The sequence below is a fragment of the Oxyura jamaicensis genome, chromosome 4 (assembly GCF_011077185.1).
Source record: "Oxyura jamaicensis isolate SHBP4307 breed ruddy duck chromosome 4, BPBGC_Ojam_1.0, whole genome shotgun sequence".
NCBI lineage: Eukaryota > Metazoa > Chordata > Aves > Anseriformes > Anatidae > Oxyura > Oxyura jamaicensis.
This window is the reverse complement of record NC_048896.1, coordinates 79,981,747-80,006,562: the sequence shown is the minus strand read 5'-3', so window position 1 is coordinate 80,006,562 and position 24,816 is coordinate 79,981,747. Positions and strand designations below refer to the sequence as shown.

The window sequence follows — 24,816 nt, the reverse complement described above, 5'->3', positions numbered from 1 at the left end:
CATACTGCACAGATTCCTAGCTCCTCTGACTTCAAAGGCAAGAGAAGAAACCTTAAGCTGAGATAGCAATTCCCCAAACAACCACCTGAAAAAGTAAAGTCATAGTAAGAAAGGCAGTGTAATGCTATAAACAGTAAGCCACTTAAGCTCAGCAGCTAGCCAATACTTAGATTCTTGCAAGTTACAGTTCACTGGAGCATTGCTTGGAAACAGCTGGGCTTATTCCAGAAGAACAAATACTAACTCCCAATTTTTTAGTGCTTTCTAGCTTTGCAGAACTGTTCTTCTTTCCAAAACTGCCAACAGCTTTCCATGCATCTTGTGTTATAAATGGTAACTAGCACAGTTAGCTTTTTTGGTTTTCATTCCTGAACAAAGCAGGCACCAACCCACTTCACTGATGTTTCACCAGACTTGGTTCCATCCTACCCATCCAAAGTGGCACTTCTCTTACCAAAGCTTCCCCATGTGGCCACAGGTTGGACTTACTACTGATGATGAATACATGCCAGCACCATTTCATTTCATAAGATGTAACCACCTGAGCCCTGGAATTTCAACAAATCTTAATTTTATTGGAAATGGAAGCAGCACTTTTGGAACTCTTCAGAACCTGAAGAGTCTACAGACACTGGTCAAATATACTTTACTTATACACCTGTATAAGTACTTACACACCTTTAGTGATACACCTTTCCAGCAAACAATCAACAAATCTGTTCCAAGTTCATTTTACAGATGTCTTCATATCAGTCTTTTGGTGGCTGATTGCTTGCTTGACTCCAAACTGCCTTTCACAACTACTATTAATTTATCCTTGACACTTTTTGGCTCCAAACTGAAGAGAAACACCATGCTTTATTGTCTTGCAATGCCCTAGTCTATCAACTTAATTCCCTTTACCTCTAACATATTTATTGTGTTACTTGTCTTCTTGTATCTTTACATAAAAAGAATATCAGCTCTATCAATTACTTGACATCCCTTATGATCCAAGTCACATTCCTCCAACAATTTTCATAAGCAGAAGTTTATGATACTGCTAGTCTTTTGACAGTTAAAGAAAAATGTTCCTACAGTTAGCTTTTCTGAACAATGTTGTCAACTTCCCCTACCAGTATTTCTTCCTTAACCCCCTTATGATCATCCTCTACCAACTCTGTTACTTTCCTCACTCAGGGCCAGGATAAGGACTCCCAGGCCACAGCTGCTGGAAGCTGTGACTTCCAGCTACAGGAAGAGGGCTCTCTCTTTCCATCAGTAGTTCTTCAGGCTCTGAAAAGGCACACAGCCTAGGGAACAGGTCAGAAGGAAGAAGTTCTGCCAGGTTTGGCATCTAAGTCTGATCCATGGGTCCACAACCAAAGCCACTAAAAGGAAGCAATGACTAACAGTGGCTGCAGACCTCTGTACACGTCAGATGAAGGCTTCTACACATGGGACATACTGTCTGGCTGGCTGCAGAGGTCTGTTGTTTGCCTGGGGTCCAGATCTAGGATATAGCCGAGACATTTTTTACAGTTCACCTGACCATTGCAATATTATTTGGTGCTCATCTATAAGGCCACCATGATACTGCCAAGAGAGATCTTCAGCAGATCAAAGTTCACTACAGATATCCTGTAACAATAGGAAGGACACTGGTGGTGACCCAGGGAAAAGGCTTTGACAGGAGCAAACACACCCTGGGAGTAAGCATCTGGTTACCTGGCTGCAGACAGGACTTCAGATTTTATGGCAATAAGAGTCTCTCTGAGAAAGTGCTCAAGAGAAACAAGATCTATTTGGTAATGCAAATCTTCATTGCCAACAGGCTTGCCTGGTAATGACAGCTTCAAACTCCATGTGCCAGGAAAGTGCAGCCTGAAGTCGAGAAAGTGGGAGAACGGCAGAGAGGGTAAAGACAGGAAAACACAAAAGCAAGCTCCTCCAGTCCCCCTGAAAAAGTGGCATAAGCAGGGACACATCTCCAGTAGCATCCCAGAGCTGAGCCTGCAAGCATGTGTCCAAGTTTATTCAAATGACTCAGACCAATGGTTAGGAGAAAATCCAGTAAGAATACTTATCATGTAACAAATAGAAGCTGGCATTTGAATACCACTTTCAAACACACCACTTGGCAGGTCTGAAGTTGGAGAGAATTATTACACAGTTGGGGGAGAGACCAGTAGTATATATGCAGGTTATATTGAAATATTTGATATACTCTACATCAAATTCATTTCTGGATTCCCCTAGTCTTGGTTACTGCCATATTAACTCAGTATTTGCATCTTTTTTTTTTTTCCAGAGAAAACCCATTTTATACAAGCAGAGATATTTACATCCATCCTTGACTCCCATTCCTTCTTATCTCTTTTGGTTGTCATCCATTTCCCCCCTGAAAACACATTCTGTCCCATTTTACATAATCCTGTTTCAGCACTAATCCAATTCTACACTTTTTTTGGGGTGGTGGTGGTGTTACAAAGTCACTGTATTTGAGACACTTCACTACAATCTAATTGTCTTTAGTAAAAAAAAAAAAAAAAAATCTATGCCTTTTCCCTTACTCTTTTATTCTACACTAGAACACATTAATACTAAATCTCAGTGAAGGGCCTCACAAAGCTTAGGCAAACTCCAGTATCCACAATTGATGCAGGGTATATGGACGTGCTGGTCTACAGTCACTTGTAACAGGAACCCAGGAAGCCTTGTAGCTAGCTACTCCACTGTCGCCACCAAAGAGAAGAGAGGAAGGGGTAAAGGAGGAGGGGAAGCAACATCAGTGAAGGAAACCCCTATAATCCAAAATCTGGCCACACAAATGACCTTGCAACATGTCACCTAGAAAAAGCATTGGCTTATAGGTGTTCTGCTCTCTGCCATTCCCTCTTCCCTCACCACCCTCTGAGTGAGAGCTTCCTTCTAGCATCCCATTTATATCTCTCCTGTTTTAGTTTAAAACCATTCCCCCTTGTCCTGTCACTGTCTGCCCATGTAGAAAGCCACTCTCCATCTTTCTTAGAAGTCCCATATAAGTACTGAGAGGACACAGTGAGGTTTCCCCAAAGCCTTCTCTTCTCCAGACTGAACAACCCCAGCTCTCTCAGCCTTTCTTCACAGGAGAGGTGCTCCAGCCCTTTGATCATTTTTGTAGCCCTCTTCTGGACCCACTCTAACAGCCCCACATCCCTCATGTGCTGGGGGCTCCAGACCAGAATGCAGCACTCCAAGTAGAGCCACACAAGGGCAGAGGAGAGGGGGACAATCACTTCCCTTGCCCTGCTGCCCACCCCTCTGTTGATGCAGCCCAGGACACGGTTGGCCTTCTGGGCTGCAAGCGCACACTGATGGCTCACATTAAGCCTTTCGTCCACGAGAACTCCCACGTCCTTCCCTGCAGGGCTCCTCAGTGAGTTCTTCTCCCAGTCTGTGCTCATGGCTGGGACTGTCCTGTGCCAGGTGTGGTACCTTGCACTTGGCTTTGTTGAACCTCACTATGTTCACATAGGCACACTATTCTAGCTTGTCCAGGTGCCTTTAGCTGGCATTCCTTCCTTTTGGTTTATCAACTGCACCACTCAGTTTGGTGTCACCTGCCAACTTGCTGAGGGTGCACTCAATCCCACTATCTATACCATTGATAAAGATAATGAACAACATCAGTTCCAAAAAGCACCTGAAGGATACCATTTGTCACTGGCCTCCACCTGGATATAAGCAGCATTGACCACAACTCTGGCTGCAGCCACCCAGCCCATTCCTTATCCACTGACTGGTCCACCCAGCTCTTTCCAGTGTGGAGATCAGGATGTCATAATGGGACCGTGTCAAAAGCCTTACAGAAGTCCAGGTAGGTAACAGTTGGTCTTCCCTTGTCAACTGATGCAGTCACTCCATCACAGAAAGCCACCAGATTGGTCAGGCATGATTTGCCGTTGGTGAAGCCATACTGGCCACCTCGGATCGCCTCCTTGTCCTGCATGTGCCTTAACATTGCCTCCAGGAGGATCTGTTCTATGGCATTCCCAGGCACAGAGGTGAGGCTCACCAGTCTGTAGCTCCCTTGGTCTTTCCTTTTTAAAGATGGAAGGGACATTTCCCTTTTTCCAGTCACCAGGAACTCTGCCTGCAATGACTTTTCAGATAAGATAGAAATACATTGCTGGGTATGATGGATCGTATTGTTTTCTTGTGCCTTCAAATAAAATTTTGCTTTTTCCCTTTTTCCCCATCATATTTTCATTTAGATCTAAAAAAAAAGGGTATGACTGCTGCATGCTGCTTTGAAGGACATGGGTTTTCATGTATATTTTCACTTACTACAATGAAACAAGACCTTTAGCTTGAAGCACAGAAGCCTCTGAAGGCACCACAGGATCTCACATTTCTCTAAAACACACTTCTGTTAAACTACAACTCTGTTCACTTCATTATGTATGTTGTAACCTTCCCATTTTTCATGCATCTAGAAATTATCAGAATTGTATAACAGTTTGGGTTGGAAGGGACCTCAAAGACCACTCAGTTCTGCCCACCCCAGCCATGGCCAGGGACACCTCCCACCAGACCAGATTGCCCAAAACCCCATCTAGCCTGGCCTTGAGCACTACCAGGGAGGGATGAGGCACCACAGCTTCTCTGGGCAGCCTGTGCCAGTGCTTCACAGTAAAGAATTTCGTATATCTAAACCTATCCTCATTCAGTATCTCATGAATTTCCATTTCCTCCGCTCTGTGCCTTACAACACTAGGAATCCACATCTGAATTAGAGTGGTTCAAGCTGGCTTGCTACAGTCCGTATCATTTCTGTTACTTACCACTCACCACACTTCTAGTTTAAAAAGAAACACCTCCATTAAACAACATGCCTCAAACAAGGAAGGCTTGCATACACCTTGTTTTTTGGAGTTTTTACTTGATATTATAATAAAATCAAATGTAAAGTTAAAGGAGAAAAATGCACATACTAAGCAGCATGCAGATTAGCATATTAATCATAGAATTAATGCTGCTTATAAGACCAAAACTAATGTTAAAATAGTTTCAGGACTGCTGATTTTAATTGTTAAAGGACTGTAAAAATTAACAAATGGTCTTCAAAATGTAATTAGGAAAATTCAAAGAATAGGATTATATTTAATGAGATTACGCACAAGCACAATACCACCAGACACAGCACTGAAGTGAAACTTTTTTTTTGTTTTCTGTAACAGTAGTGTTATTTCACCTACTGGCTTAAGTGACTCGACTAGAACCAAGAGTTTCTGAACTTGCGCCTGTGAACATTATCTGGTCTTCATGTAAGTTCTGTTCCCACCCTGAAGTCATACATCACAACCTGTATTTTGAAGAGGTGTTTCCTAATCTATGAAGACTATTAAACAATATAAGGTGTCTCAGAAACTAAAATCACATTGGGAGGAGATTATGGCCAAGTAAGGATCAAAAGACAGGCCCTGCACACCCCAGACTGTCATAACCAACAGACTAACCTTCTTAATTGATAGCTTCCTTTCCCTCCCATATGCTTTTACTGCAGTATTTATTTTATTTCATTGCCTTTTGTGGCAAGGCAAGGCACACAGTGAGCAAAAACTTTCACTAGTCAATACTGATGTTCTGCTTATGAAAATACTTTAAGCAACAAACCTCAGTTATATATAAACTTGTCCCCATTCTATACAGCTTCACAACTGCGTAATTTAGTTTGGCTCAATACAGGAATGCATCTGAAGGAAGCTTTGTAGTTTGCATTAGTCAGCTATCTTGGATTCAACTAAGTCATACCACAGACAGAATCCAGTTTCCTTAGTCCTGTCAGGCATTAGATTTATTTTCAATTGCTTTAAAAAAAAGTAACCTATGCAGACAGAACATCAAGTTTCTCAGTCTCTTTGAATGACTAACTTCTACTCCTTTTCAAGTTCTGTCTTCAATACTTACATTAAATTACAGGTGCAAGAGTAGCAAGCAGTATATTTTGGCTAACTTTAAGAAAGGCAGATGACTCCTTTGACAGGTTATCCCTTTGATACGAGTGGGTCTCAGAGCTCATGTTTACTCATCTTTCGATTTCTAATCATGTAAGTTAAAGCTTTCCATACTGTATGCCCCCATTTCACAGGTGCTACTTGCACTGTGTTCCACTGTATTTGACAATGCACTAGGTCACTTGTTCCTCTGAAAAATTGTTATCTACATATGAGTTCTGCCTTTTTTTTGGTGTCCAAATAAAGTCTCCTGTTTCTAAGTAGCAAGAAAAACAATTAATTGTATCACAATTAATTGTATCAAAGATTAAAACCCTTTAAGAACGTATGTTCACTAATCATCACGAAGTTCCTTTGGTTTGTCAGGCCACTCTCGACTGATTTAGAAAGCATTTTATGTCACTTTTGTAACAGTAATTCAAATTTCTGAAAACCAAATAGTTTTTTCAATCTCCTGCTATTACACCTGGTTATCTTTAGCCCATTACAATACAAGCAGCAACTCCCTTATAGCTTATTAAAAGACTAATATTCTGCAGACAAGAGTTACTTCCATATTTTGTAAGAGTAAAGAGCAAGGTGTTCAGCAAAGTAACTTAAATTTGACCTTCATATCTGTTGGTTTCTTCTGCCTCTCCCTTCCTTCCACAGGTAAGGGCTGCCCCCCCGAGCTATAGATGGATTCATAAATCTACTCTTTACATATTCATCTGATCTCAAAGACTTTGTTTTTTAAATCTACTATAACTAGAACTTGGAAAGGATCTACCATGTTATGAAACCATTGAGGCACTGAGTTAAAGAAAATAAAATATTTTTGCCATTTATACACATTGTAAGAAAAAAAATCCCACAGAACTAGCTTGCTAGTCAAAATACCCAAAGTCTAAATCATGACAAGTGAAGCAAAAATAAAATTGTAGTCAAGTGTTACTCTCCCTATCCCCCTCCCCACCCTCCTAATCTGCAATGACACTACAGGTTATTTATTCAGTAAAACTTGACAAAATGCTGGCCAGATTCTCAGGTGAAAAATAGCCCCATTTTCTTCCTGGAACATTCTTCTTGGGACATAATTAAGGACAGATTTCACATGGGGGTGGTAGGATTGGGATGAGGCTGCTCTACGCTATCATGCCGAGTTTGAACCCAGGTTTTGCTTATAGCACTAAAAAAAAAAATAAGAGAGTTCTAAAACATTTAAACTTAATACATTCATTTTCTTTACTGTATTGATTCAGATCCTTGAGCAAACAGGAACCAGCATACCAGAGATTCCAGCATGAAAGGGAGGAAATCCTCTATTTAGACTCCAATACAAATTCAGAACCATAACTAAGAAAGTATTTGTCTAATGCAAACCTTTACCCCCCAAAATTAATCTGGTTGAAGACACTGCTGCTGCCAGAGAAAAAGAGACCGGCTGACCACAGATTACATACACTTGTCAGTGAGACGTGCAATGGAACTTACAGAAGAGCCTCAGTTTTAACAGGCTACTTTGCAGTTAGGATAAAAATCCATGGTTTTTGAGTCTTTACACTGTGCTTTCTCCAGGGGATGCACAGCCATGGCACCGTTTCCAAGAACATGTACATCAAAAGAGCTAGTAAACCCACTGAGCAGCTCAGCAGAAGGCAGCAAGGGAGTAATGTGTAGTGCTAGAGGCTGACACCAGCTGTACCTCAGGAGCGAGACAAAGAGAGGAAGTGTTCCCCACCCCCTCCCCAATTGTTCAACAGTTTTAAAGAAAAGGGTGGCAGCCAACAGAGCAAAAATAAATCATATTTGTAGGTTAAGCAGAGACCAAGACTAGCATTAGGTTTGAGGTCTAGTTTTCAGGTACTTACAAATCAGAGGAGGAGAAACAAGGTTTAGTAAATAAGGAATCATTGGCATAAAGAGTGCAGAGAATGTGCCTCTGTAGACCTCTAGAAAGGAGAGCCCAGGACATCTTTTACTACAGCTTCTAGACTTTGTCAAAATTAGGTTTAATCTCTAAAGTAGCAGCAAGATACTGTACTGGGTCTGGCTGGGATGTTAACTTTCCCTGCAGCAGCCCATACAGGGCTGCGCTCTGCACTTGGAGCTAGGACAGCGGTGGTATCACACCAGTGTTGTGTCTGCTGCTGAGAAGTGCTGGCACAGCATCAGGACTCTCTCTGACCCTCCTAGGGGGTGGGCAAAAAAGTGAGAAAGAAACATCACCAGGGCAGCTGACCTAAACCAACCAAAGGGATATCCCATACCATATGATGTCACACTCAGCAATAAAAGGTGGAAAAAGGAAGAAGAGGGGAGGGGTGGGCTCTCGTTGTGAAGACGTCTGTCCTCCTCCCGAACACCGGCTACGTGTGTTGAGGCCCTGCTTCAAGGACGTGGTCAAGCATCGCTCATTTGTGGGAAGTAGAGAGTAATTTCTTTCCTCTGCACTTCCACATAGCCTTTGTTTTGTTATTCCCTTTCCCCCTTCCTCTTCCCCTTTCCCTTTTTTCTCTTTAGTTGAATAGTTTAATTAATAATAATATTTCCTTAATATTTTTTTTCTCTTTAATTAAATTATCCTTATCTCAACCCATGAGTTGTTCTTTCCTTTACTTCTTCCCCTCCTCATCTGAGGAGGGGGAGTGAGAGAGCAGTTGTGGTGTTCAGCTGCCTAGCACAGTAAAACCACCACAGATACCAATAATACAAATCTCTCAAAGTAATACAAAAAACTTAAGGAAAACACTTCAGAAGTAACTGAGCTAGTAGTGAGGTAAGGAGAAAGAAAGTTGCTTTTTAAAAGACAGCTACTAGAATATCATTTACTCTAAAACTCTAATTTCTTGGAAAAATGGTGTAATCCTAGCTGTCAAGCAAGGACATTTAGATCTAGAATTGGTCTGAATCTCACCGGACATCAAGACCAACTTCAACTTTACATGTTTGAAAGTCAATGAAGCAAGCATAGCCCTCTGTTACTGTTTGTAACGCGACCAGCACTGAAACAGCAGACATTCCTCTGTGTCATGTAACATGCAGAAATCCTTCCATGATGAGGCTTCATTCCTTGACAAAGACATAGGTGACCAAGCCCAGGTAGCTCAGTGCAAGATGCATCCACTATCTCCCAGAATAAAAGGACCAGAAACTGGCTAAATCATCTATTACCACTTCTCCCCCTACTTTCACCACTTTCCGGACCTTATTCAGCTAGCCAGCCCTGCAACAGGACATGGAATTGAGGTTTTTTCAGCCTGTGGCCAATACCACAGGCTGAATACCTTAAATACATTTCACATTAGCATGGGTTAAAAGTTCTACTGACACTGAAGCAAAGCTTCTGCTTTTCTTTGTTCTAGTCCTAACTCTATGGTAATCTATACCAACTGCTCTTCTGAACTGTGCAGCCAACTTCTGTTGGTTACAAGTTTATAGCTTCCTTAAGCGAAGGAAACTACTAGAGAAAGGCTTCATTCCTACATGCATGCCTATTCAGATGCTCACTGAATCATCACAGCAAAGCGAAGTCCACAGCAGGTCTCTAACAACAAACAGGTCCCAGCACTGCTTTCCTACTGTGCAACACCACACGTCTAACCAGCATCTGGATGGAAGTCTAGCAGTCAACTAATGAATGAGTTCGTCTGGCACACTTCCTGGATTAGCAGAATCAAAAATATGAAGCCTTCTGCTCAAGAGGGAGATCTTGGGGAAAGCTGTTGGAAAAATACACTTATCAGAAAATGGTAGTTCACTGAGCCAAAGTAGTATTTAATTCAAAACATCCCAAGCTTGATGAGTTTTTGAGAAATTGAAGCTGAGGGCTCTGCAACCACACCATGACTCTGCTGCAAGACTTCACATCAAGACCTTGAAAGCCTGCAGGAAAGTTCCATGGAACTGATGCCCAACAGCAAATTTAACTAGTGGACTTCACAGAAATTCATCCCTAGGAAATCCTGAGTTTCTAATTCATAGGAATTTTCAGGTGTTTTCCTTTTGGCTAGCATTTCTGCCTCAAGCAGACAACTTGTCTATTTGCTGCATACCGTTTTGAAATTACATTGACATTATTTCTTATCTGCCAAAGATTATAGAATGACTTTCGTTCTGTATCTAGATACCAAATTATCATGCAAACATTATCAACTCTATAAATATCAATCCTATGTTCTTCAAAGATTTCCAAACATATTACTAACATACAAACTCCAAAGCAAGTTTATCAGAAGTATTTTTAATATTTTCAATAATCTTGGACATACCCTAATTTTACCAGTGCGTGCAACATGCCTTTAAAATAAGTAAATTTAATAAATCTGTCATAAGCTTACTTTTCTACATCTTTATGATAGTGATGCCATGTATTTCCACCTTTACTTTTATAAATATCTGGTTAAAAAAAATCCACACAGCCACCATTTTTGTATCCGAAGAAAGTTTGGCTTGGCAAATTTTCTAGAATTCAAAGTTAAAAACTGAAAGTGCCTCACTCACTTGCTTCAGTTAGGCTGGAAGAACTCTTGAGTTCAATTCATCTGATTTCAGATCTGGTCTTAAACATGTCCAGCACTAACAAGAAAAGATACCATCACTGTAACTTGAGATACATTGCCTGTCAGGGAAAGCCAACCTGTGATCCACATCTTATGACTGTAGTTATTTCTGTTGAACCTGTATGATGTAACTAAAAACATGTGCATACACACATTTCTAATTGGGTAATATTTAGTAAGAGCTAAATTTCTTCAATTCCCACTGGAGATTGAAAAAGCAGAAATACAGAAACAAAGACCATGAATACAAGTTTTAGCTTCACATTAGGCACTCTCAGTGAAAAGGTGGCAGATACAAGAGAACAGAAAAACAGTGAATTGGTCTCTTGTTTTAGCTTTTAGAATTAGAGATACCTCAGACACTAATCAGGGTGTTTTATTCTTATTTTTTAAGTTTAAAAAGTAACTAGTATACATCTACACAAATTTGATTAACTTCCTCCCAAGCATTACATGGCACAAGACAAAGCACCAAGATTTAAATTTTGGATTCAGACTTGCCTCTGGTGTGGAACAGAAATACACAATGCCTAAGTGTACCTGCTCTGAGAATCAATTGGGAATTAACAAAGCCTGTAATGATCTTGTAATTAGCTCTTACGTTCTATAAAACTCATGTTATTAATGTCTGACTGGGTGGGGGCAGGGAGAGAAAGGAAAAGCAGACTAATTTCAACTACATAGCGGCAGGTCTCTGAATACTTTAAACATGGGGAGAACAAACGAGCTCTTACACAAGGTGCATGGGTTTAAATACAGTGGGTTTAAATACAGTGGACTACCCTGCCTTAGAAACACTCCATTCCTCCTGTGTTCCAGCATTGGCTCCTCCTTACCAGAACCACTCTATTTCTAGACAGACACTGATTTTCAGTTGTGAGTTCATTAGTTTAAGATCTGAACTGATACTTTTTCCCCTTTTCTACAGTAAGATGAAGAGTTACACACCTATTTTGCTCTTTATGCAGCTGAGAACACATTTGAAGCAGAAGCATTAAGCAAAAGCAAAACAGCTAGTAGTTCTTCTGGAAGACGAGGAACGAGAAGAAAATCAGAAAATGCTAACTCACCACCAGGTTTCACTACTACTTTGATAACGTAGTGTGTTTCTTTGACCCAAGACAATAATCTTATTGCTTCCAACAAGTTTCTAGTAATGCAAAATGGGAAACTTCAGTACTTCAAGCTGATCTTTACTTAGGATTTTTCCCATTAATTAAACAATTTAGGAAGACAACAGCAAACACTTACAGAGGCCAACTTGAACTGTAAGATCAATACAGGAGTAGGATTTTTTTTTTTTTAAAAAAAGAAAGTCTATTTCCAGCAAGAGGGAAGCTATTGCAGGAACCAGATAAATCTCAGTTCCAGCATTCTGGAAAGCATCACATGAAGTTACTTCTCTGGTACCAAACTTCACGGTCTCACAGGTCAAAGTCACTCACGCTCCATGCAAAGAGCAAAGCAGTGTTTCACTGATCTGTAAGGTCAAGAATGAAGGAGAAAGTGCCAGAGGATCATTATAGATGTGCTACTGACAAAGCTGCCTAGTAACTAGTTTGCAATTGTTTTAAACGCCACATAATCAGGTCAGTTGGTTGTCAAAGGGCAGGTGGAGAAGTAGTGTCACAGAACAAAGGACAATGAACTCTTCAAGTACACCTTCCAAACCACCACCAACTGGTTACACTTGCTAACAACAGTAGAAGTAGCTGCTCCGGTTCTTGAGTTTGTGATGCTGTGGTGGGCGAATGAAGCTGACAGAGTGATAGATGTGCAGCCTTTTGTTCCTACCTAGGAAATCAGTAAGAAGTTCTTGAAAAAAAAACAAGTAGCTGCTCTACTGCCTTTAAAGAGCACAGAATATAAATTTCCTCCAAAAAAGAAAAGTGATTTGATCCCTCAAAAGAAGAAGGATTCTGAGCAGATGCCAAGATCTCCTTAGACAATATCAAGAATATGGGACAAATGACTACCCCTCACCTCAAGCACCAGCCCCCAAAATGCTATGATAGGCAGAAACCTGAAAGAAAGTAAAACTCAGTTTGGGTCATCCCTCCTTAAACTACTACATAAGTATTTTTAAGGTCACCAGTTAAGAGGCACATTCAGCAAGCAAGACCACCAGTTTCAGTAACGAAAATCATCATGCTGCATAAACTTTTTCCCCCCCACATGGTGTCAGTGCAGAAAGCTGCTGACAAAGCTATCCTGTACCTAGCTCCTAGTTGTTCTGTATACTACATTATTAGGTCAGTCAGTCAGCAAAGGGCAGGTGGAGAAGCTGCGTCACACAGAACAAAGGACTGTCAACAAGAAGGCCCCACACAATAGTGGGGGTATCTCTCAGCTTTTTCTCCCACAGTGTCAGTGTAGAAGGCATTGACCAGTTAAATGAGAAGCCCATGATCCTTGAAATTTCAGTTCACTCCCTAAAGGTCTGTGGGACAAAGATCTCTTGCCAGAGATGATGGCCAGAATTCAGGCATGACTTACAGCATATTAATCATTTAGAGCTAGGACAGATAGGGATCAGCATTTTGAAGCAAAATTTTGTAATGCCTGAGGAGATAATCATGAAATACACATAAAATAGACATGGTACTAACAAGAAAGGAGAAACTTAAGGACAAGTAGTGCTGAAGAAGCCTGGAGATAGGTTATTAGATTTCATTTTTAGCATGACATTTCATCACATACTGATGGTATGAAGTGCAGAACATACACACCTGAGGACCACTAAAGAACCCATTAAGAGCTGAACACTAGAAATTACTTTGACTGAAGGGTCTGTTTTCCCAACAGATTACAACACAACTACAAGCTGTTAAGTGGACAGCTCCACAAGTTTAGGCATCAATAGAAGGTTTGACAAGACCTTCCTTCATCAGTACAGCTTTGGAACAAAACTTCTCTAATCACTTCCTTACAGCAAAACTCTGAACACCACCAGCAGACCTCTAAACTCAAAAGCCATGTATGACTACATAAAATGAAAAAGCTTTTAAAAAATTGTAGAACTCCAAAGTGAAAAGGTGAGATGGTAGAAGTGAGTTTATAAGCTGTATTTCCAATAGCCATTGTACTGTATCACTGCCAAGCTTGTTTTCCATCAATCAAGTACTACCAATGAGTTCTGTACTGCCTGGTCTACAGAAGTTTTCATTTCAAACCCCTCAGACCAAGCAGCTAACCCTTCTTTCTCTCCATCCTCTTGTAATAACATTACGGACTCTTTTGAACAGGAACACAAAACAAAAGCTTTTTAAAAAAACTTGCCAAGGAACAGATATAGAAATTCTTGCATACATAACTAGCTGGTTAGAAGACAGAAATGAACAAATAGTTTTCCCAGCAGAAGGACACAAGAGTGTGCCAGGGCTACCAGTGCTTTTCCACCCAAAGAGATTATCTAAATAGATTTACAGTTCCCTACCTGGCACAGCCTAGTATTAGCAAGGGGGAGACAGAAGTCAAAGAATGTCAGGGGAACTTCAAAATACTGAGGTGTCAAGGTAGTGAAATGGAAGAGGATAACCATGTAACATGTAAATGTTAACCATGTTAACATGTAAATGTTAAGCTGAATGGTGAAGAAAGTAAATCCTCACATTAGACAGCAACAGGCACTGACTCGTCACTCAGGTTTTATCCTGAGGTTCAAACATGGCCCTGTGAAAGAATAAGCTCAGTAAATGGCAAGTAATATGCCATGACTTCATGGAGTTCTTTAAGGAGTATCATGTGCATCGTTCCCTGGTTTGTCACCACAAACTGACACAATCTTGGCTACTGCATATACTTCTAGTTCCACATTGTAAGATACAAGCAGAAAGAGAAAGTGTAAGAAAGGAGGGAAGATTGATCAAATTTAATACACAGCTTCTCTACAAGGAACACAACTCTTCAACTTGGAGGACAGAAGAGATTGCTAAGTGAAGATATGTCAGATCTTCAGAAAAAAACAGAACTGGAAGAACCCCAGAACCATTCAAATAGGAAACACCTGTTATCACTTGCCTTTTCTTTAATATATATATTTTTAAATAATGGTTTCATATGGTGCTTCCATTTCTTGTTTTAGGACAAGCAAACAAGTCACATAAAATACAGAATCCATAACCAGAAGACAGAGATTCACTGAAGTTTTATGTTGCTTCAAAAAAAGCAAAAACAAACCACACACCCACACAAAGTCAACAATAAGTAGGATCATCTAGTAAGGCAGTTATCAGAACAAAGAAAACTTTCTCTAAAGGATTGAGATGAGTCATTGAAGGAGGAAAGGTATTTTTGAAATATAATTATGTATTCATATTTTTCCCTTAGCAGTCCACCACTGGCTGCAGACAAGAGGTGCCAGACTAGATGAGTTTGCTCTGGTTTAGTAGAGCTGTTCTTAGCCAACGATGCAGAGACACTATTATCACCTCCACTGAGCACAGCCCTGACTACACTTTGTTCAAAATACTGCTTGGAAGGACTCATTAGAACCCATTCAAACTGGAACAGGAGAAAAGGAAAGACCGCTCAAGGAAATTACAAGAGCAGAGAGCTCATTATGGTCCCTACACTGCAACTGGGATTGCACCACACTGCAGACACTAAACTCTGGACAATATCAACTATTAGCAGTCCACATTAACATGTATATTTGTAGCTGTATATTTTCCCCTGACTTGTCTGAACAACAACAAAAAAAAAAATCAAATCCACTACAATGACTTGGGTCATTTGTACTCATTGTCCACTCATATGCAGTTTTTACCATGTTAAATAAGTGACAATACCTGAATAAGAATAAAAAACGAAGGAGGAAACGTAAAGAAAAAACCCTCTGACAACGTTACCATGGTGCATATACACTGGGGATAACTTCAGGCTAGAAATTAGGACACTTCTAGCCTGAATGAGTTTGAAATCCATTTCAGAAAACAAACAAAAACAAACAACAAAACAAAACACTTAAGTCCTTTCATGTGGGTACTGATAAGTATGCAGAACTCTCTGCAGTAGACTTCTTGACCTGGCAAGACTGCCAGAGCCTGACATTTCCTAGATAAGGTGATATGAAGAAGCACATACTCCTTTTTCCTCGAGTACTATACAATGCATGCAATATCTGAAGTAAGAAACTGAGTTGACTGAACACTTAGAAAAGGCTGACGTCTCTTGGACTGAAGGACTGAAAGTGTTATTTACTTGGTGAACAAGTTTTTGATGTAATGCAAATAAGCTATGAAGAAACTCCATATAGAAACATACCAAGAAAGTCAAAAGCTAAGAATTTTTTTTGTGGAGACAGTTGTTAAAACTGGTTTAAAGCAAGAGAGAATAGATAAATGTTTGGAAGTAAACAATTTGGTGATTTTAAGAAGTCAAAGATTGGAAGTTACTGCTCATGAACGTTGAGGGATGAACAGATAGGGTAGTCCAGGAACAAGAAGATTGAAGGAACATGAACCAGACTCAGAAGGAAGTCCACAGTCTGTGTCACTCAGCTGGTAGCATAGCAAACTTTTAAGACTGAATTTGGCACAGCTGGCACCATGTACAGAGTAGTTTAAGACAGCAGTGGATCTTGAGTAGATCGTTCTTCTTTCCCTCACTAGATGACCTGCATCCAATCTAAGGGTCACAAATGGACAGCTTCTTTCTATAATCTACATTACATACGGCAGCAATGTTTGTTCATCATTAATCAAAGATACCTAGCAGTTTTGCACCAGTAGTATTTTAACCTGGCATAAAATTCTATGGTTTTAAGAATGAAAAAAAATCTTAAGTATGATCTGCAAAGATCTTTGGTACGAGTTATGAAAAGCAGCAGCATATTAAACCCTGGATTATTCAAACACTCCTCTGACCTATCATCGGCTAAACAGACTAGAAAGCTAGCTTATAAAGCAGTGGAATTATAACAGTGGTGACTACTCTTCACATCTAAGATTTTAACTAGCCGTTAACTAAGACCGTTTGAAGTGAAGACTTGAGAAGTGAGGAAGATTATATTTAATTTTCAGATTGTAAATATTTCTAAGGGCAGTCTGTAGTATTTCAGAATAAGACAGCAAAACAGTAGATACTTCAACTGAAAAGCTCTTTAAACATGAGCAATTGATCTCAAGTTGCCACAAAAGCTAGGATGTTCCATATCTAAAAAGCAAGACATTACACAGTTATACAGAACCTGAAAGCTAATTAACATAATTAAAAGAGGTTATAAGTTCAGTCATCTTCCATTTACCACCAGACCTTAAAAAAAAAATTCACATCTAGTGACGTTTACCTGTCTCACCCCTATGATACAACACATGGTGCTATGTAGATGCAAGTCTAGATGGATGTTGAGAACCAAAGACAATTAAAAATAACAGCTGAGACCTCAAAAATTTTGGAAAAAATAAAGCATTTATCTCAAAATGGGGTTAATCCAGCTTCAAAATATTACACAGGAACCAGGTCTGTGCTAAAATTTGACACAAAGATGATGGCCTGCTATATGGGTCTTTGATCTGAGAATTCACGTGCAGCTGACCACATCCAATAAAAAGGGATTCAACCTCTGTGTCTTGATGCATTTCTGCAGATTCAGAATCCCCTGCTCTTTGTAATACATCATCTACTCCCTTACAGTCTCAAATAGATGAGCCACTACATCCATCTTCCCTACTCTCTCCTCCCTTCTTCCTGGCCTTTCTATGCCTTTAGCAGATGGAAGGATAAAGTGGTAGATTAGCAGTGACAAAGAGATATATCACCTAATAGCTTTACACCCTCAAACAAGCTTCTCAGTCCTTTCCAGAATATATGGTAGTTAAATTTATAACACCATCCTACTTTTCAGGAGTTTGATACCAAACTCACAAATTCTATCTCTATCAATATTCCAACCTATCAAAGTTTCCCGTGTACATAAAAGAAAACAAAGTTCAAAAAGAGCATGAAAGACAAGGTCCTAATGAGGACAAAGAAGTTTAAGTTAGTGAAGTCTATAAAGATCTGGCTGACCTCTACACTGTACATAAACATACTGAACTCTAAAGGTTAGAATAACAACTTTGTTTGAAGCCCTGATACTTGAGTCATATTCAAGAAGAAGGGATCCATTGTAACTATCTATTCAAAACACCCATATAATAGAGCTGAGAAATAAAAAAGGCAGGGGCGGATAAGGGGAAGAGGTACTCATTTTTCCCATTGTGGCTGTAGGCAGTAGAAGCCCTGGCTACTTGCCAGGAGCTGGAGCACAGCTAGCTCCTCAACAGCACAAACTAATCCGATGAATTGATCGGCATGACAAACTCGTATTTCCCCTCCTTACACAATTACTAGTGCTTATTACCATAGCAAGATGGTTTGGAAGACTCAGCAGAAAACTTAACAGGAACAACAACCACAGAGGCCCCTCAGAACCGCTTAAAACAAGGACAGTTGGCTACTAGATCAGACCAGTTCCACCACAAAGGAGAACAAGCAGAAACACGTTATTGTTAGCGGTACTGTAACCTTGCTCTTGTCAACAATCATGTTGACTGGGACATTGTTCAGCCAACTCCATCTCGAGCTCATTTTGAACACCAAAAATTTTGTTGCTAGAAAACATTACTAAAAATCTAGAGCCCTGTACTCTCTAGTGAAGCCACTTATACTTGACTGAGAAGAAAAAACAGCAGGTACGTAGTAAACCTGACCAGGAAACCAAGCCAAGTTAAACTAGATCTGACCTTTCCTTCCCTTTTCTTTCCGTTGCCACATTTCCCCTCATTTGCTAGGTTAGCTTTTTTATAGAATTAAGCTTATCATCTAGTTTGTTGGGTAGGTTAATGAATGAATCCTCATACCATCTACACAAACCATGAAGGAAGGCACAATGAGTGTAGAACAAAAAAAAAACACAGAATTGTGGTACGTATCAACACAAAACCAGAAGTTACCAACATAGAGGTCTGTACGGAGTTACTGAATGCCAGTTCAAACAAAAAACCAGACTGAGTTGCAATGACAACACATCTCCCCATTTTTACTGGTTTACAGAAGTTACAGCTTAAGCTGTTAGTACCTACAATACAGAAAGACCAGCAGAGTTCAAATTTCTCAGCTCACTATCAATCACATGAAAATAAACAGCTACCATATAAGAACATACCGTAAGTTCAAGCTATGCCTAAAACCACAGACAAAGATTACAGCAGTTCCTGGAACACTTAAAACTTGAATTGCTTCCATATACTAATATCTAGGCACAAGGAGCACAAAAACAATCACAGGTTTTAACCACACTACCAAAGACATGTGTATTTACCTGTATGCTCCAAAACACATTTCTGTTCTGAGGGCAAATAATTCCAGCAGAGCATTGCTTGCATCCCACGTGGTCTGTGCAGCAGGTACCGTTCTGCCTGTCACAGAGGCACGCTCCATACCACCTTACAGCTGCAGGCTCACGGCAGATCAGCAAACTACTCAGGCATCTGCTGCTAGATATACCCAACACTGCTGCACCTTCCTCCCAATTTTTTAAACTAAGTCCCTGGATGTCATTATCCTACCTTCTGAATCATTTTCCTAGGTAAAAATTTCTCTCAGGAATCCTATATAAGATATCCCTTCAAAAACACACAATGACAACAGTAGGCAATGACTTTTTTGAAAGGAGCTGCTGAGTTGGACAAAGGTTGTGAGAAAACATGGAAAAGAAGCTGATTTAACACTGCCTATTGAAACAATGATACTCCAAAACAAGCAAAGCAAGCCCCACGTGTTTTCTCATATTTCAGTCTAAAAACAGCTCATGTGATACGCTGCAGCAACCTCCTAAGACATATACACATGCACTAGGTCTAACCATATTTTTTTTTCTTAACCTGCTTGTCACATCATGGCTCAAGGCATGACAGAGTCACAGGAAGACCCTACACTGGTTTTACAGCTCATACCTGACAATGACTTTATGGCCACAGTAAGCTTGTTGGCTGTTTAAGGAGCCCAGAGTGCCATAGAAGCAGGTATCATTTTAAGATCGTTCCTGCACACAGCCTTGCCAGCGTAACAGAGCATCAGTGCTGGCAGATATTGGCTGTCTGCAGCACTAGCAGACACAAGAGTATAGTAGATGTACAGCGAAATAGCTAGTTCTGCCACTGTGGCAGCTATAGGAAGTCACCTACAACTGTAATGGCATTACAAAACAAACAGCAAAACCCAGTGACATTGTACAGAGTACCTACAGCCATGGGGAAGGGGGGGGGGGGCCACTCCTGTGTATTGCAGGGATAAAGACAGAAAGCAGTTAATGCAGGAGGGTTGCAACAGTGGGGATAATACCAAGTGCAGAAGCTACAAGTCTGGGAGAAGCTACAAGTTTGGGAGAAATTCCACTTGAGAACTAACTTGTTCAAAAAGAACAAGCTGGAGCAGAAATTCAAGTATTTTTTTAAAAAAACAACTTTGAAACTTTAGAGTCATCAAAACAAACAGAATTATATTTACTGATGTACCCTAGTTTAGAAAGCAAAAAGTCTGAAACAAGTGATACTGAAAGCAAAGGAAACGGCACAATTTGATTTCACAGGCATACCAAAAAGCGTATTTTCATTTTGATCAACTTTCAGCTTTCATAAGAAAGCAATTTCAAGACTATTTCCTGCCAAATGTGTGCCCCCGAGCCGTACCGAAGAATCAGAACTTCTATCCTTCTCCTAAATAATGATGCATTTATTTTTTAAGATTTAGTTATTATTAAAATCATTCATTTCCACGTTGAAAGATCATTCCCACTCTTTTGTGTTTTCACAGTACAGTGCAAGGCCCTAGCAAGAAAACTTCAACATTCATGACTGGAGTTGCCTGGCACTCTACATTAAAGAATCTCTGCTTAACACAGATGATACCACGGTAATATGAAAAAGCTACAGCATGAACTGGTGCTTTTCTTTATTTAGCAATTCCTAGGCCTCTCCTCTGTGCCCATGCCATGAACGTTATGTGGGCTCAACATACTTGTCAACACTTTGCCTGTAAAATCCAAGTAAAGTTGATCAGCGGGGTCGGTGACTGTTTCAGAGAACTGCATAAATCCTTTTTTTTTTTTTTAAAGGCTGACTACTGACACTAAATTTATATAGCTCCACACCACCAAAGCCTCTCAATCCAGTGGAATGCATAAAACTTTGTAGTGTGAATTGGTTGTAATCATGTAACTCAAAAGTCAGGTGTGGTGCCCTGCTGATACACACCTCTATAGTTCTCTTTTTTTCAATTAACTCCACCATGGAATACAATTGCTGGTTAAGTTAGGTACTTTAACTCCGACCTTTCAGGCAGTTTTTCCATAAACACAGAATTTGGAATTAGGGTACCTTGTTTACTAGTTATGTAACAAAGATCCTGCCTAGGGCAAAACACACCTGTGAGCAGGGCTCTGAACAGAACTCACTGGCACGTCCTGTGCACAATGCACGAACACACCTACGGTAGTCAAGAGCTGCAGATGGCTTCTGAGGGCCTCTAGGTCTGAGCTCAGAGTCATGCAAGAGGTAGGTGCTCTGGAGCAAGGCACATCCAGAAGGAGAAGCCTTGGCATCTTAGGAATGTTAGTGCTCAAAGTAACATACACAAAGCTTACCATCTGAACAGCCATTTCATACAGCATACCTATTTGGGATTTATGTGAATATATGCCACTCAATTCTAACATGAAAGGTTTTTTGGGGTACCTTCAAATACATTTAGATTTCAAGTAACAGATCTCAGTGAAGTTTTATCACTGTTTTTATCCAAGCTTTTAAGTGCTTGAACATTTTGACCTGGGACTTAAAGTAATATTTCACAAGTCACTAATTAACACAATAGCCTGGCAAGAAACAAGCTTTTAATTCTTAAACCCATGCAAACATTCAAGTCTGCAATGAGGTTTTGACAGATGAACAAAAACCCATTCAGCAATCAAACCCTTTGAGCAGAGGTCCCTAACCGTTACTGACCCTCAAGCAAACAGTACACTTCAGACAACCGAGTTATTTTCATCGTGCTGCTGTGGATACAAACAATCTGTTGACTATTAGCCTCAAGCTGGGCAATCAGTGTCTTGGAAGGATTACCTCTGGCTCAGTTTACCATTTCCGTAAAGCATATGGGTGAGGCATCCTTCACATATAAAGGATTTCAAGGTGCTCAATCAACACCATAGCACAGAAATGCAAATGTCAGATTTAGCATCGATATAGCAATCAATACAGGAAATCAAAAAGTTCATCCGAACAGCTAGCAGATGGTATGTTGAAGCAATCTCTGCTTTCTTGCTTCACTCTCTTAACATACTGCTCAACAAACTACAGTCCACAATGTCACCTCACCTTTCAACAATTTTGGTAATAAAAAGTGATAAGGGTAGAATGAAATATGAGATGTTCTTTTTAGGACTGACATTAAGCTAGCTCAGGCACTGGTGGACTACTACTCTGCCACATCATTTTCCCCACTTTGTTACACAGGTATGACTCTTGAAAAAGGTGAAGGAAAAAAATAACGTTATACCAAATCAATCATATTCACCACTTCCCCCACCCCCTTGTTGCTGTTTCTGCCATGAACTGAGCAATTGTTGAGACCTTCCAGTTAACACTAGCTTTGGTAAGACTCTTCAGATCTTTAGGAATACTTTGCTTAGGGAGAATAATTAACCATTTCTACTTTGGAAGTTAATTAGCACCAATACAGTGGGTTACTTTGCAGAAGTTAATGCTGCAGAATTTCAAAGCATTAAAAATAAAAGCAGTTAAGCGTACTCTACCTCCATTACACTGACTACCTACCCACTTTCTTGCCACTTTGTTTACACTTTCTCTCAGATAAGGGCTACTCAACAGGCATGCCAAGTTAACAGTTCTTACCAGAGATAGCACTTGACTAACTATTAAACCATAACCCATGCCCATCCTCCTCAGCAGGAGCTAATCATAATACGGGGCTCCTTTCTATTAATTGATTTTTGCATATGAGTATACAAAGAAATTATAACCTAAAGAGCATTTCAAGTGGAATAAGAGAGCACAAAGTGATAACGCAGTGGAGTCTGTGTAAAATGTAAGTAATTATTTTCTGGTTTTACACATAACAAATCCCAAAGCGACTTGGAAGAAGTTTCTCAAACACAACAGATCTGCCCAGCAGAGGTCCCAGCCTACGGTGATATTTTATCTTACAGAGAGTTCATTGCATTTCTTCGCAGTCCTCATCCACGCTGGTCATGTGCCACTGTGTTCCTTGAATGCATCTGATAGCACACTGCTACAGCTCAAAGTCCCTTCAGTTATCAACTCTCAAGCAGGCTTTTAGGATCCCGGTTTAGATTTAAAAAGGAAATGTCATCGAGCGAGATGTAATCAGAGGAGTGGATGCTTCATGTATAATTTGTGCGAGGTACCGGCCGGTCAGCTTTAGCAGTGCACCACGATGTCTGTGCCACCGAACTAGCTCTTTCTATGTATTCTAATTAAATTGCATTCTTTCCACAAGAGTGGAAGATGAGTATAGGAGTATGTGGAAACGCGTTTTGTTTCCTAAAGAGGGTTACGTTAAACGTGAAGGAGTAAGGAAGTGCACTATGCACAGGTGTAGCAGTATGCACACAGGTGCTTGACAGCACGCACGAAGGAGCCACTGGGCTCCCCAAAAGACGCAGCAGCAGCACCAGGACAGGGTCACCCCGCGGTCACCCCCTTCCAGGGCTCTGCCCGCCGGCCCTTTGGGACCGAGGCTTTTGGGGCCGTTTCCGGGAGCAGGGCGAGCTCCGCCGAGACAAGTGAGCCACCCCGGGAATGTGCGCGCCCCAAAACAGAAGGAAAGCACAAAAACAACGGGGGGGGGGGGGGGGGGCGGGGGACAAGAAGAGAGCACAGGCACAAAAGCCCGGAGCCGCAGCGACGAGCGGGCGGCGCAACACGCACCGGGGCAGGCGCCGGGCGCGGCCCCGCAGGTACCCGGGAGCGCGCCCCCGCCCCGCCCCGCCCGGGAACGGCGCCAGGGACCCGCGCGCCCCCGCTGGGGGGGCGGGGGGGTCACGTGACCCGATGGGGGAACCTCGCGGCCGGGGCAGCCCCGGGGTGGGAGGGAGGGGGGAGTGAGGGAGAACTGCCGTCGCCATGACAACTTCCCGGGGGGAGGGAAAACTTCAAATCCCAACCGTCAGTGCAGGAGCGGCTCGCTCTTAAAGGCGCACACACACCACCCCCGCCGCCCCTCCTCAGGCACCCGCGATGGAAGAAGGGGCGGGGGGGGGGGGGGGGGGGGGGCGGCAGGGAGCCGAGACAAAAGGAGCCGGAGCCGGGGAAGGGGCGAAGGCAGGGCCCGGGCGGCCCTCAGTCGAGCCGCGGCGTCCACCCCACGCTGCCCGTCGGCGGCTCAGGAGATCTCGGCTCGCCCCTCAGCCCCGCTGCCAGCCGGAGGGGGGGGCTCGGGCTGGGGCTGCCGTGCCAGGTCCCCGCCGCGGAGCCCCCCGAGCTTTCACCGCCCCGCTCCCCTCCCGCAGCCCCCTCCCGGCGCTTACCCACACAGTGCATGAGCCGGTGCCGCCAGGAGTCGAGTTCGCGGCGGACTCCCCTGCGCTCCGCCGTGCAGCGGGGGCTCCGGCACTGCGAGGAGGAGGAGGAGGCGGCGGCGGCGGCGGCAGGAGGAGCGGGAGCCGCGGCGGCCATTCTGTCTGTTCCCTTTTCCATCTGCCTCTGACCTCACGCCCGCTCATTTACATACGAGCGCGCGCTCCCCCCCCTCCTTCAAACCTCAGCGAGCGCGTGCCCGCGCCCGGCCCCCCCCTCCTCCCTTAGCATCCGGGGCGGGGAGCGCGCGCGCCGCCTGGCGGGGTGATTGACACGTGTCCACCCCCTCCTCCCTTCCCGCCTTCCGGGCTCCTCACCCCCCCCCCGCTCCCTCTCCCCGCTCCGGGTCGGTAACCGGGCCGCCAACCGGCCCCCCCGCCTCCCCGCCCCGCTTCCCATCGATGTCACCCTCCGGCCTACAAATCCCGAAGGGCAGCGCGCCACCTGCTGCAGCCCAGCGGGGGGAGGCGGTGCAGCAATGCATGCCGGGAGTTGTAGTCCGCTGAAGGGAGCCGGGAGCGGGGTAGCTGAACGCCCACCCTGGAGCCGTCCCCAGTGGGGGACATAAGTAGCAGTAAGCAGCACGCAGGAGCTTGGCAGCCCCTTTGCTTCCTCCTTCTTCACCTCAGGTCTGTTGCGAGCACCTCGTGTCTCTTATTTGCCCTGAACTTCCAGCAGTCACCAGCCTCGCCTCAGAGA

General features: G+C 42.4%; 1 protein-coding gene across 6 annotated transcripts in view; it reads right to left on the bottom strand.

The window, feature by feature from the left end:
- LCORL (ligand dependent nuclear receptor corepressor like) overlaps positions 1 to 24,326 on the bottom strand; it is an 81,718-nt gene extending 57,392 nt beyond the window's left edge. For 2 of the 6 annotated variants that reach the window (XM_035326128.1, XM_035326127.1), the window contains exon 1: positions 24,069 to 24,326. In XM_035326128.1, coding sequence (XP_035182019.1) covers positions 24,069 to 24,237 — 169 coding nt within the window. In that variant the 5' untranslated portion in view covers positions 24,238 to 24,326. The remainder of the gene's footprint in view (positions 1 to 24,068) is intronic. The other 4 variants (XM_035326130.1, XM_035326133.1, XM_035326129.1 and 1 more) reach the window with 3 other exon arrangements.
- Between the last annotated feature and the right edge of the window lie 490 nt (positions 24,327 to 24,816).